The following is a 12,880-nucleotide window of genomic DNA, read 5'->3' as shown; positions in this document are numbered from 1 at the left end:
CTAAGGCAGTTGTGACTCGGCAAAACTGTATGTGTTGTTATTCATGACAATTTAAATGAACTAAAGAAACCTAACTAGAAAATACCTAAATGTTCTAGACCTAGACCCTTCAGTTCACTCGTCAGCAAACAGATTTATTCCCGTTTTTTAAATTTTTTTTTATTCCTAAACACCCATTTTTGTTACACTACGTTGAAAGGCAGGATTGGAAAGATGAACTTCTCAGATTCCACAGGGACCTGAAGTTTTTTGAAGTTCTTATAAAAAGCGCAAGTATATCCATATCTTCTTGGTAGGAAGTAACCCCTGGAACATTTCATTTCTTCTTCATTCATTTATTTGAAATATAAGCAGGAAAAAAAAAAAAAGACCATTTACTAAAAGGCAGTGTTTCATGAAAGGTGCATGTTGGATGTCTCTCCAAGCAGAAGCATCAGACTAGAAACATGAGATCACTTACTGTAGTAGTTTCATCTGGTGACAAGGTTCCCTTGCTAAGATCCTGATTACTAATGCCCCATTTCAAGTGCCAGTAAAAGTGGTGCCTCTTTCTGGAAAACGTGGGCTCTTTGATTATGGAAGATTCACAATGAAATGGATAGAAAAGATGTCTTAGATTCTGTGTGAAATATCCAAAGGTCCTATAAATCAGTATCTTTCCTGATTGGATATTTTTTTATATCCCTAAACTGTTCAACATGCATCAGCTGGCCAATACACGAGACTGATTTGTAATTTTCCTTACCTAGGTAAGTTAGGTGAGGAAAAATCTAGGTCTCCTTTTACATTCTTGGCTATATTAGATTTTTCTGCTTCTATAACCTATTGAAAAAGACAAGCCAGAATAAAATTATAAGAGGAAAATTAATGTTTCTTTCCTTTTAACACTGCTCAGTTGTGGTTTATGATGGTGCCAGGGTTTGAACCTGGGACATGAGACCCTCAGGCACTAGTCTCTTTGCAATAACCACTAAATTGTCTCCCAAGTCCACTAAATAAGTCTTTAAAAAAAATTCTGCAAGTACTTTGTTTTATCTGATGAGAGAAACTGAGAGGAGGGAGCGACAGAGAGACACCTAACAGCACTGCTCCACCACTCGTGAAGCTTCCCCTGCAGGTGGGGGGGGGAGGCTGGGGGTTTGAACCTAGGCCCTGGCATTTGGTGACATGTGTGCTCAACCGGGTGTGCCACTGGCCAGCCCTTCACTAAATAAGTTTTATTTAGTAAGTACTTGATTAAAAATATGGGAGGTTCTCCCATATGCAGGCAAGTTAGCATGAAAGAATCATGTAAGAATCATTCCTCTATACTCAGCTCACAGGCCGAGGCAGAATAGTGTTGGCGCTGCAATGCACAGCATATCCATTTACATACCTCTGTACCATAGAGATCCTGTATTGCTTCAAGTCTCAAGAACATGCATTAACCCAGAGCATTTACTTTAACAAGTCTAAAGTATTGGTACAGTGCTAATGTTTGAAAAGATCTGGATGAATAACAAGTACTTTACCCCTTTTCGTGTCTTCAGCTGGATACTAAGGCGACAATCACTTACTCATGTCAGTCCACTGATGTAGACCGTATTGTGCAACATTGTTCGATCTTGCTTTGATCTCTACATTTTCACTTTTAAACATGACTGTCCTTCCCATGACTTACATACCAGAAAAGCTTCACTTCTTCAAAGTTCAAATAGACATTATAGTACTTCTGAGAGACCACTTCTATTCCATTTGAGCACTGTGTTTCACTGATATGGGTGTGCTATTCAAATGAGGAATTTGTTCACAATAACTTTTACAGAAGATGAGATCACTTACAGCACCAGTTCTCAGCCTCAGTACTATGGCATTTTAGGTCAGATAATTCTTTGTTGTGGGATTTTGTGTGTGTGTGTGTGTGTGTGTGTTCAGGACCTATTTTTATTTAACTCCCAGAAACACTTGCAGCAGGCCTGGAACCAGCCTTTTTCTGTTATGGGATTTCCCCCAAAGCATTGTAGGATATTTAGCAACAATTCTGACCTCTATCCATTTGATGTCACTTCCTTCCTTTGATCCAATTATAGCGATCCGAAATATCTCCAGATATTGCCCAATGTCCCACAGGAGACAAAATTGTTACCCTCGTTCACACACAAACACCACACCCCTAGATCTATATACGCGAGAATTACTGAGCCATCACCAAATACAAATGGTAAAGAATAAAAGAAAAGCAATTCTTCAAAGTATGGTTGAGTACAAATCATTTGAAAATCATAATTTTCTGAATTTCATATAAAAATTCAGTCACAGAATGATGCATCAAGCCAGATCTGGAATACCGAGGCCTGTAAAATTCTCTCTCTCTGCCTCTGATTCAGTCTATAAATAAACACTTTACAAAAGTAGATACAGAGACCCATGATACTATGACTTTGCCAAAGGTAAATTTTCATATAAGATGCATCAAAGCATATCAACTAAGATGACTACTTTCTACAAAAGGGACAGAAGAAGCTATGCTTCTGGAAATTAAAATTCAAATCTCTCGTAAAATAGTTCACAAGATAGGGAGTATAGTTGTATAAGTCACATGCGTAGTGGCTTATATGAATAGGTGCATTCATTTGCCTCACCTGCTAACTCTAATGTAGCGAAAAACAAAAGTTTGTTTAGAGTTGGAAACAAAGACACAATTGAACTTATTCCATGAGTAAAACAGAATATATTCTAGAAAGAAGAAATGACAGAGTCATTTATTGTCTGAAAGACATTTCCTGCTTTACAAACAGATTGAACAAAAACATCCAATTGTATCAAAAGTGTGTGGGGAATCCTGTTCAACTAACAAATCATACTGGTTTCCCATTAGATGAAAAGAAGTGTCCATATGAAACCATTTATAGCTCAACCATTTGGTATAAAACACAAAAGCAGATTTACATGGAAAATTTTTTGAGTGTTTGCAGACACCTCTAGGACAACCTAGCAAATAACACACAACCCCCCAAATGTCAGTAACATATAGTATAAAAACTATGATAAATACATAGCCTGTATAAAGTGGTTCCTGGTGAAGGAGCTTGGTGACACCATTCTGAATATTCAGGTGCATGATGCTTCTAGAACTGCTGAAATACAAATACTGAATGCTGCTCTCACTTGTCACCTTTTGTTGAAAACATGAAATTCCTTTTCAGATTTCTTTTAGTTAGGGAAAAAGAGGTGCTAATGTGAGTCTTTTGTAAAAGTGAAATGGCGTAACGCAAACTTAAAAAGCAGGGAATACACATATTCTGTTCATAAAGCAAGACAGACTCAGAAAATTGTCAAAATGTCATTTTGGTCTTTATTTTTGAGCATGTAGTATGTTCTCACAAATCAGTTTTATGTGTGCTACTTCTTGCAACATCAAACAGAAATATATTTTTCATAAATTCCTCATCACTGTAAGTTTACTTTTAGATAAGTGTAAGTAGCAGGGTAGAACAGTATGTTTCTACATGTTGTGCAGTGCAACACTGACAGTTACAATTAAGGTATCCAGGAAGCCTGAAAATGAAGACTTATTAGAACAAGCAAATTTACTTTCATTTGCTTAAAAAAATACAAGGAAAATAACTTTTATTTGCAAATCACTTATTATACATGCAAGAGCAACTTTCAATCCTATTTCCAATGGATAGAAACCACTAAAAAAAAAAATCACTTCAATAATCAAATAAAAATTTTGAGGAAATGCCAAGTAACACAAAATTACCAAACCAAACAAAAAAACAAAAACCCCAGCAGTATGCCATAAAAAAAAATGGTGAACGGAGTAAATAAAACGTTAGTGTCTCGCTTTATCATGAATACTGGCACTGTTTGCTTCATATGTATGTTAATTTCCATGCATAAAAGTTCCAAAAAGTATTAATGATTGTAGTCAATTATTTAACAAAAGAACCCCTAACTTTTATATTTTAAAAATTGCACTCTTGCACAGCGGGTTAAGCACACATGGCGCAAAGCACAAGGACCTGCATGAGGATCCCGGTTCGAGCCATGGGCTCCCCACTTGCAGGGGAGTCGCTCATAAGCAGTGAAGCAGGTCTGCTATCTTTCTCTCCCCGTCTTCTCTTCCTCTCTCCATTTCTCTCTGTCCTATCCAAGAACAACATCAACAAGAATAACTACAACAATAAAACAAGGGCAACAAAAGAGAAATAAATATTAAAAAAAATTGCACTCTTGCATTTGTGTTTTAATAAAACACAAATATTTCACATATATATGTGTATATATATATGTATATATATATATATATATGTATCAGTGGCAACAGTGAAGAGGCATGTTAAGATACTTATTAAAAGTAAGAAGTCCTATGAATGTTGTAATTTTAAAAAATCCTGTACAGATTCACAATACTTCGTCATTTGTTTTCACAGTCCTTTATCACAAAAACTTACTCTAAGGAGTCCAAAGAATTACTAATACACACCATGTGGAAAGTTGGGGTTTGAAAACCCATGGCTCTGGGTAACAACAATTACAGTTTAAAACATCCATTTGCAGACTGTGCTCCTAAACTGTTCAGACTCAATTTACTCTAAATAAAATATTCTGTAGGTAAAGACTTTTGCATACTGACAATACTCCGACATGAGCTAGGCCACAAGTGAAGGGAATGACTTCTATCAAAGGTACAGGGTAGCAGCTGATTTGGAGATGATGTACCTCATACATTCTGCTCGGGTAACACGAAGGCATTTACAGAGGACTAAATTAAGTACTAAAAGAAATGAAGGGTTTCTCCGAACTAGCATCAACAGTGATCTCGGTCCCTAGTATTAAAAAAGCAAAAAAGTGTTTGAACCAACACAACTGAAGAGGACAGCTCTACCTAGGAGGAAGCAAACAACGGGACTGAGGAAGTACTCAGAACACGATGGCAATTTTTTTCCTGGCACTGAAAGCATGAATGTTTTTGGCATGTTGGATATTTTACGATTTTGTGTCAACTGTAACTACATGAAGCGAGCCATCTGAGTGAGAGTGAATGTGCCCCTGGTCCTTAATGGCGGGAAGTACCTAGCTCAACATTCTATACATAGCAGGTGCTTCAAACATGCTGGTAACTGGCCATCTTAATGAAGAAATCTGACCACATGTAACAATTACTGAGTGTACTCTTAATAAATGCTGTAGGTAAATGTGAGTGAAGATGACTTAAGTAGTCCATTTAGTCGCAGCACTTCCCTAAAGAATACTTGTAAACATCTGGTGAGTGACTAGTTAATGGAAGAATATTTAAAATTGGCCAAAAAAATGCCCAGAGAAAAGTTTGGCCTTTAAGCACCCAAAGCTCCCAAAATATAATGTAAAATTATTTCTGCTAGAGGGATTTCAGTAATATGAAAAACTTTATACCTGAGTGGCTTAAAATGTCCTCTCCTAAATTTTAAGTAAGTGCAAGGAGTTTCTACACTCAGGAATTGCATAAGTTTTTTTTTTTTAATTTGTCCTCAAAATAAAATATTGAATGGTATATAGAGGTAGCATAACTTACTAAATTAAATTAAAGAAGAAAGGAACACACGGTGACTTTTCCAAGTCTTAATAGGACCATTACAAGTGTCTTGAATCTTACAACCCAGATTTCCTTCTACCTGGGATTAGACGTCTCATCCTCCTCATCCTCTGCTTCACTGGAAGAATCTGGAGTCCAGGCACTATTCGGGCCTGTGGCATCAATTGCAACATCAATGAGAGAATCTGGAGTCATCCATCTCAGGAAAACGAGGAAGAGGAAGTTGAATACAGCCAACAAAGCAAAAATGCAGCCTGTTACCGGGCCGCAGCAAGAGATGAGTCTCTCCACTCTCTTGTTTATGGGTAGCACAGCTTCCTTTACCACACAGTCATACACCTGGTGGGAGAAAAGTCGAGAATGAGCGCTCCTGAACTCTGCCCAGGTGATGACTTGCACAGGCCAGAAACATGTTAAGATGGAAACAGAGGTCATTTTTGTTGTTGCTATAGTAATATAGTAAGCATGCTTCATTAGTTTTAACAGTGAGAGTCACTGGATCCAGCGCTTTACGGGGTGCTTATTCTGGGGCAAAAACTGGGCTACATACTGTGTGCCCTAAACACAAGTGAATCTCAGTTCCTGCCCACTTGGGAATTACCATCAATTTCAACTGACTACAAGAAATCCAAAGTCTTGGGGAGTTAGGGAACTGCTTTGGGGGCTAGCTCTGTACAACCTGTATTTATCGAATTGTCAAGAAAGCCATGACTCCTTTTTGCTTAGGAAAACCAGAAAAATACGCCATGACTGTTTCAACAACCCAGTAATCCAACACTGTCTCCCTAAAGCAGAACCAGCTGCCAAGATCCCTTAACTTGATGGAAGCAGCATTCACGGTTACCTGCTGACACCTATAATTAAAGAGCTACATTTAGAGCTTCTGGAGACAGAGCCTCTTCCTTCCACAAGCAGCAAGGCACACGCACACTCACATGCGCACACACACACACACACACACACACACACACACACACACACACACGCACACTTCCTAGATTCTAAGCTTAGTCATTCATCACTCAGCAATGGGGATACTTTCCGAGAAATGTGCTGCTAGTCAAGTTCATTGTGCAAACATCGTGGAATATAATTCATAAGCCAAGATGAATTAACCTATTCCACACTTAGGCTATATGCTACTGTTTGTTGGGACCATCTTCATGTATGTTGACCAAAATATCATTAAATGATGCATGCTAGGTAAGGGAGGAAAAGAGTTAAAGGGCATTTTAGTAGATGGAACAGGTCAGATACTTGCACACCATAAAGTTTACTGCTGAGAACTGGGTTTAGAAAATGTTGTTCACCACTTTTTAAAGCAGTATTAGGCACTAAACTCTGAAATAAAATAATAAAGCCTAGGGCCAGCAAAACAGCTTACCTGGACCATTAACGTTTATTGTATTTGACCTTTTTTTTTTTTTTTTTTTCCCTTCCTAGAGCACTGCTCAGCTCAGGCTTATGGTAGTGATGGGATTGAACCTAGGATCTCTGGTGCTTCAGGTATGAACGTCTGTATTGCATAATCATTATGCTATCTATCTCCCCAGCCCCTACATTTAATCATTCTTGTGCTTGCTTTCTTTGTTGTTGTTGTTGTTTTTAAGACAGAGATAAGAGAGCCAGAGGCAGGAAAAGAGAATAAAAGAGAACACAATGCTGAAGGCCTGAACCTGAGTCGCTCACATGGACAGCAATGTACTAGCCAGCTGAGTTATTTCACCGGCCTGCTTGAGCTTTTTCTCAGACACCTGTAAGCCATCTCTTTGTGCAGTCAAATGCTCTACCACTGCCATCTCTTTTTGAACTCAAGACAGTTACATTAGCAGAGCAAGTTCTCGAGAACAATTGCCTTTTTGAGATATAATGTTTTCATCCATCTATTCTATTCTATTCTCACAATAATCAGAATTTCCCATGACTGGCAAATTACAACTGAAAAAAAAAGTGTTTCTTACATTTAATTTCTTGATCCAGCTTCTAAGAAGCACAGTTTCTAATGAGGAGGAGTTGAAAAGGATCAAATGCCCAGTGTTGAGCAGAAAAAATTCAAAAACTATGAACTACTTTTAGATTCATTAATTCATAATCTTAAGTGACAAAACAACTCACTGCTACAAAGAGAATGTCAGAGATGAGTATCCCCTAACAAACAAGGATTAAGTGATTTCTGAATACATACCAGAAATCATCATCAAGCATAAAATGCAAAGACAAAGGTCCTACTGTTACACTGTAACATAACTAGATGAAGATTCATAGCTAAAACTCAGAAGGCTGGGCGTTAGCGCAGCAGGTCAAGCGCATATGGCACAAAAGCGCAAGGACTGGTCTAAGGAAACTGGTTCGAGCTCCTGGCTCCCCACCTGCAGGGGGGGTCGCTTGTACAAACAGTGAAGCAGGTCTGCAGGTGTCTATCTTTCTCTCCCCCTCCTCTCTCCATTTCTCTCTGTCCTAGCCAACAGGACAACAAAATGGGGGAAATGGCCTCCAGGAGCAGCAGATTCGTAGTGCAGGCACAGTGATAATCCTGGAGGCAAAAGAGAAAAAAAGTTTAAAAAAAAACAAAACTCACTAGTTCTTTTAATATATGTGGACCCACCTCTTTTACTCTTACTGTCTATAATGGTATGATGTCTGTCAAGGTGAAGTCACAACTTTCAGAGCAGTGGTTCCCAACTGGGGTTGGGTAGAGGGTATCACTCACAAAACATCCCTGCCAACCATTCCCAAACCCCACTTCTACTCCCAAAGGGTGACATCACAACCAGAGGCAGGGGGATAGGGAAATGGAGTCCCTGGATGCTGAGAAGACAGCCCAGGCCACTCTGCCGCTCTTCCCAGTGATCAGGATAGACTCCCAGTGGCAGAGGAGAAGCCCTTCACTGCATACGGGTGGAGACACTGCAACTTTTAGAAATCATGTGTCCAGTAAGCAGGCTGTGTCTTAACTAAAATGTCTTATATTTCAAGGGGAAGATGCATCATACACAGTAATTTTTAGAGGCTTTTTTTGTTGTTGTTGTTTTTGTACTTTCAACTACAGGATCTAAATGAATTTACAACTTAAACTAACAAGAAAGGCTTAGAAGTTATTCTACTTAACTCCCTCTTGGTCTCTACTGTAGACCAGGCCCTGCTCTGCTGAAGACAAGGATGCCATAAGGTTCTAATGTAAACCGTGTTCTCCATGTTCCGGAATGACTATCTTTCTTAGTTGTCTTCTGCTTTGATTGGTGAGCAGGTTTCCATTGGGGCTCCACCACTGCCAGTCAACTCTTTGTTTGTTTCTTCAGATGGAGGGTCAAAGAAGGAGAGGGAGAATTCTGTCCTGCCTCATATCTTACTGTCTTTCAGCCACCAAGCTGCAGATGCTACTATGATTCCATCCTGACCTCCCTGGGCAGATGACCTCACCAATGTGCCCTGGAAGCTCACCTCCCCAGAGTCTTGCCCCACTAGAGAAAGATAGAAACGGGCTGGGGGTGTGGATCCACCTACCAGTGCCCATGTCCGGTGGTGAAGCAATTACAGAAACCAGAGCTCCCACCTTCTGCCCCCCCAAAAGAATTTTAGTCCATACTCCCAGTGGGGGAGAAATGTTAGGGGAAGATGATTAGAGTGCTCTGAAACCCAGTTCCATCAGCACCCAGAGAAAATAGAGGGGAAAAAAAGGAAAGACATTAGGAAGTCTAATAGGGGTAAGTGTGACTTAGACAGAAAGAGAAAAAAGTGGGCAAAAATATACATAGACAGAGAGTTACAGAAATAACAGTCAACCCAAGTTCTCCAAGTGACCTCTGGAGAACCACTGCACTTGCCAATGAAGGGAATGGGGACACAGAACGCTGGCAGTGGGAACTGTGTGGAATTGTACTCGTTATCTTGTGATTTTGTGAATTAATATTAAATCGCTAACAAAAAATACAAAGAAGAAAAAGAGAGGGAGAGAAAAAGAAGGAGCCACAGAGCTGTTGCACTGCTTGTGAAACTTGCCCTTTTTACATGGTGCCCCCACGTGGTGGCGGGGTTGAGTTCCAGTCTGGGCCCGCAACCATGCTGATCTGTATGTTCTCCTGGGTAAGCCCCGTCTCCTCAAATGACTAACTCGCAGAGTTCTTTCCATCTAGCTTGTTACAAGTAATAAGAAGCATAAGGCAGACAAGTAATGAGTGACGCCCGAAGGACAAACTGAGGGCCAAGGAGACAGAGCCATTGGTAGTGTGACAGCATGAGGCACTGAGTGTTTCAGGTCAAATCTGCACCACCATAAGCCAGAGCTGAGCAGTGCTCTGGTCAGCATACATACATGCATAAAGGAAACAAATGAAATGGCTAAACTTGAAACCAGGAAGCAGTTCCCACCAGTGTCCTCTCCCACCTAAGGGTATAAAATCTAGGCACTAGGCCTCTTCTGGAATTTCTCTAGTGCTGCTCTTTGTGGCCATTTGCCCCCATATCTGTCATGTGCACTTTGAATTCAAACTCATAGGCTCTCAATCAGCTCAAAGTTAAAAATAATAATAATAATAGTAGTCCTTTTTCTTCAGAAAAATCAAAGTAGTTAGCAAAAGTGATGCGAGAGATTTAAGTAGCAGCCTGAATTTAAACATGTACAAGTTGTGCAACTGGGGTGAAAATGTATTACTAACACAGAAAACAGGAGGGGAAGCCAGAGCGTCACCCTGGCGCATGTGATGCCAGGGGTTGAGTTCAGGACCTCATTCTCGAAGTTCAAGGCTCCAGCCACTGTGTCACCTCCTGAGCTACCAAGTCCAAATATTTTCTAACAGACCTACTTGTTCTAAAAACAGTATTGAGAAGAAGTCTAAGATTGCATGTTACTATGAGTTCTGCCTCTAACTGCTGTGACTCCTAGAACATTTTGCAACTTCATGGCCAGTTTAATGAGGGGTTCATTCTGGATTACTGCTATCTTTGAAGATGAAATACAGTAATTTAACTGGACATGAGCCAGTGTGTAGCAAAAAGAACACCTAGTTCACTTCTCTTCATTTGTAAGAAGCCATCAACTTAAACAGTAGAGCAGAATGTCTAACCTACCTACAGAAAAGCAAATAGCACTTTCAGCAAGAATTCTGACCCGGTCTTCCCACGCCCCTTCCTTCCTATGTGACATACTTTTTCGGTTCTCTCTGCAACATTTCTCCAAGTGTAGAAAGTCTTTACTATGTTATGGATGCTTTCAGGATCCAGCAGTGCTCCTGCCTTCAGTTGCAAAATAGTTTTTTCCAATCCTTCACACAGAGATTTTACAGAAGGCTCACATAAAATGATAAGATTTTCTGGAAGTACCTCAGGAATGCCACCAACCCTGGTACTCACAACCTTAAAAAGAAATAAAGAATACGTGATCCACCGTTATTGATAATGCAGGTAAATAAGCAAAACCAAACTAGAAAAATTATTAGAGAACGTGTCCGATGATTTTTCAGAGTACAATTACAGAAACCCCAGTAGTATAAACCCTCAAAACTTTTTTATTTTATTTTTTTTTACCTGTAAACCACAACTGGCTGCCTCCACAATTGCCATGCAGAATGCTTCAGTAAGGGAAGTATTAAGGAAAATATGTCCTTGAACTAAGACATTTCTAACATCCTTGTGTTCTAAGGCTCCCAAGAGACGCACTCTAATTTTTGAAATAAGACAAGAGGGGAGTGAAAAGCACGTTACAAAACAAATACAATTTTTAGTCCAAGTGTATCACTGATATTATACTTAGGTTCTTATTGGTTCTAATGGTTTCCATTATAAAAGATTAGCATTACCAGACTCTATATAATCTCAAGGAAACAGCCTGATCCAGTTGTTGGATTAAAAACAAAATTGTTAACTTTTCTCATGCTTACCAAATTCTGTCTTCTCCAGAACTAGTTTGCATTTAATAAAAATATTAATATATTTGATGAGTCAATGCTGACATCATGTCTAAGTAAGAAATGCCCCCCTTAAACCAGTGCTTATCCACACACGTACCTCACACAGTATGTAAATTACTGAGGAAAAGAAATGTCTGACTATCCATGTGCTGAGCAATTTATATGACTTGAGACACACTTTTAAAGTCACAATACACGAGTGCTGGTTGGTGATGCACCCAGTAGACTGCACATGCTACCATACACAAAGACCAGGGTTCAAGTCCCTGGTCCCCACATGCAGGAGGGAAGCTTAACAAGCAGTGAAGCAGTGCTGTAGGTGTCTCACTGCTCCCTCACTAACTCCCTCTCTCTAAATTCCTCTATCAAACAAAGAAAACAAAATGGGGAGGCAGGAGAGGTGGCCACTGGTCGCAGTGGATTCGCCATCCAGGCTCTGAGCCCCAGTGATAACCCTGGTGGCAAGTGAAAATCTCACAGCAGAATGGCTTGAAAATCTACAGATTTCTAATCACAGGAGGCTTTATTTACTTGTCTTTGTTGCCGCCAGGAAACCTCTAAGTACTGTTCCCTAAAGTCAGATAATATTGAACTGATGGAAAAGTAAAAGAAGATTCTGAGTTTTTTGGCTAGGACTTCCATTTTATGTTGTTGTTGTTGTTTTAATAGGCTTTGAAGGGCCAGATGGTGGCATATCTGGTTACAGTACATGAGGACTTAGGTTCAAGTCTCCAATGGCCACTTGAGCAGTAAAGCAGTGCTGCATATCTCTCTCTCTCTCTCTCTCCCCCCCTCTTAACTTAGCTGTCTCTCCCCAAAATAAATAAAGATAAAAGAGTTCTTTAAATAGGCTTTGCATCAGATATATATGAAGGAGACCACTTAATGCAGACATGTAGTAAAATGTAGGTAACTGATGTTTTCACACCCAATATGGAATCCATCAATACCTGTCATGGAGCTGGTATTTTTCCCGTACTTCTTCCAAAATGACTCGCTTTGGTCCCTCTCCTCCAATTATGAAATTTAAATCTGGATATTTCTGACAAAGCTCAGGTATTATACCACTAAGTAAATCGGTCCCTGAAAATACAAAATAAAAGTTTCATGTTGGAGATCTTAATATTTAAACTGAAGTTCATCAGAACTACTGACATCACTGAATTTTTTGAAAATAAAGGCAGCAAGGCAGAGAGCACTGAAGCTTCCTCCAGTGTGGTGGAGGCCGGGCTCAAACCTGGGGTATGCACATGGCGAAGCAGCACATTGTAAAAGTGAGCTATTCTGCTGGCCCTCACTATGAAGATATTAGCTGTGTCTTTCTACAGACAAGACCAAGGTCCGGCCCCAGCCTTTTTTATGAGCAGGCTCTTTGACCCTGGTAAAGTGCCCTGATAAAGAAATGAAATGAGAG

At 39.8% G+C, this 12,880-nt stretch overlaps 1 protein-coding gene across 1 annotated transcript; it reads right to left on the bottom strand.

Moving 5' to 3' along the window:
* Positions 1–3,311: 3,311 nt before the first annotated feature.
* On the bottom strand, positions 3,312–12,571 carry LOC103128185 (phosphatidylinositol N-acetylglucosaminyltransferase subunit A; the record flags this gene model as incomplete). The annotated part of the gene is made up of 4 exons (XM_060184050.1): positions 3,312–5,899; positions 10,706–10,912; positions 11,084–11,216; positions 12,417–12,571. Coding segments are annotated over 4 exons (759 nt in total), but the record flags the coding sequence as incomplete, so codon positions are not given.
* Positions 12,572–12,880: the final 309 nt, after the last annotated feature.

The sequence above is a fragment of the Erinaceus europaeus genome, unplaced genomic scaffold (genome assembly GCF_950295315.1).
Source record: "Erinaceus europaeus unplaced genomic scaffold, mEriEur2.1 scaffold_816, whole genome shotgun sequence".
In the NCBI taxonomy this organism is placed as follows: Eukaryota; Metazoa; Chordata; class Mammalia; order Eulipotyphla; family Erinaceidae; genus Erinaceus; species Erinaceus europaeus.
The sequence above is the reverse complement of the archived record's forward strand: the minus strand, read 5'-3'. Positions and strand labels throughout refer to the sequence as shown.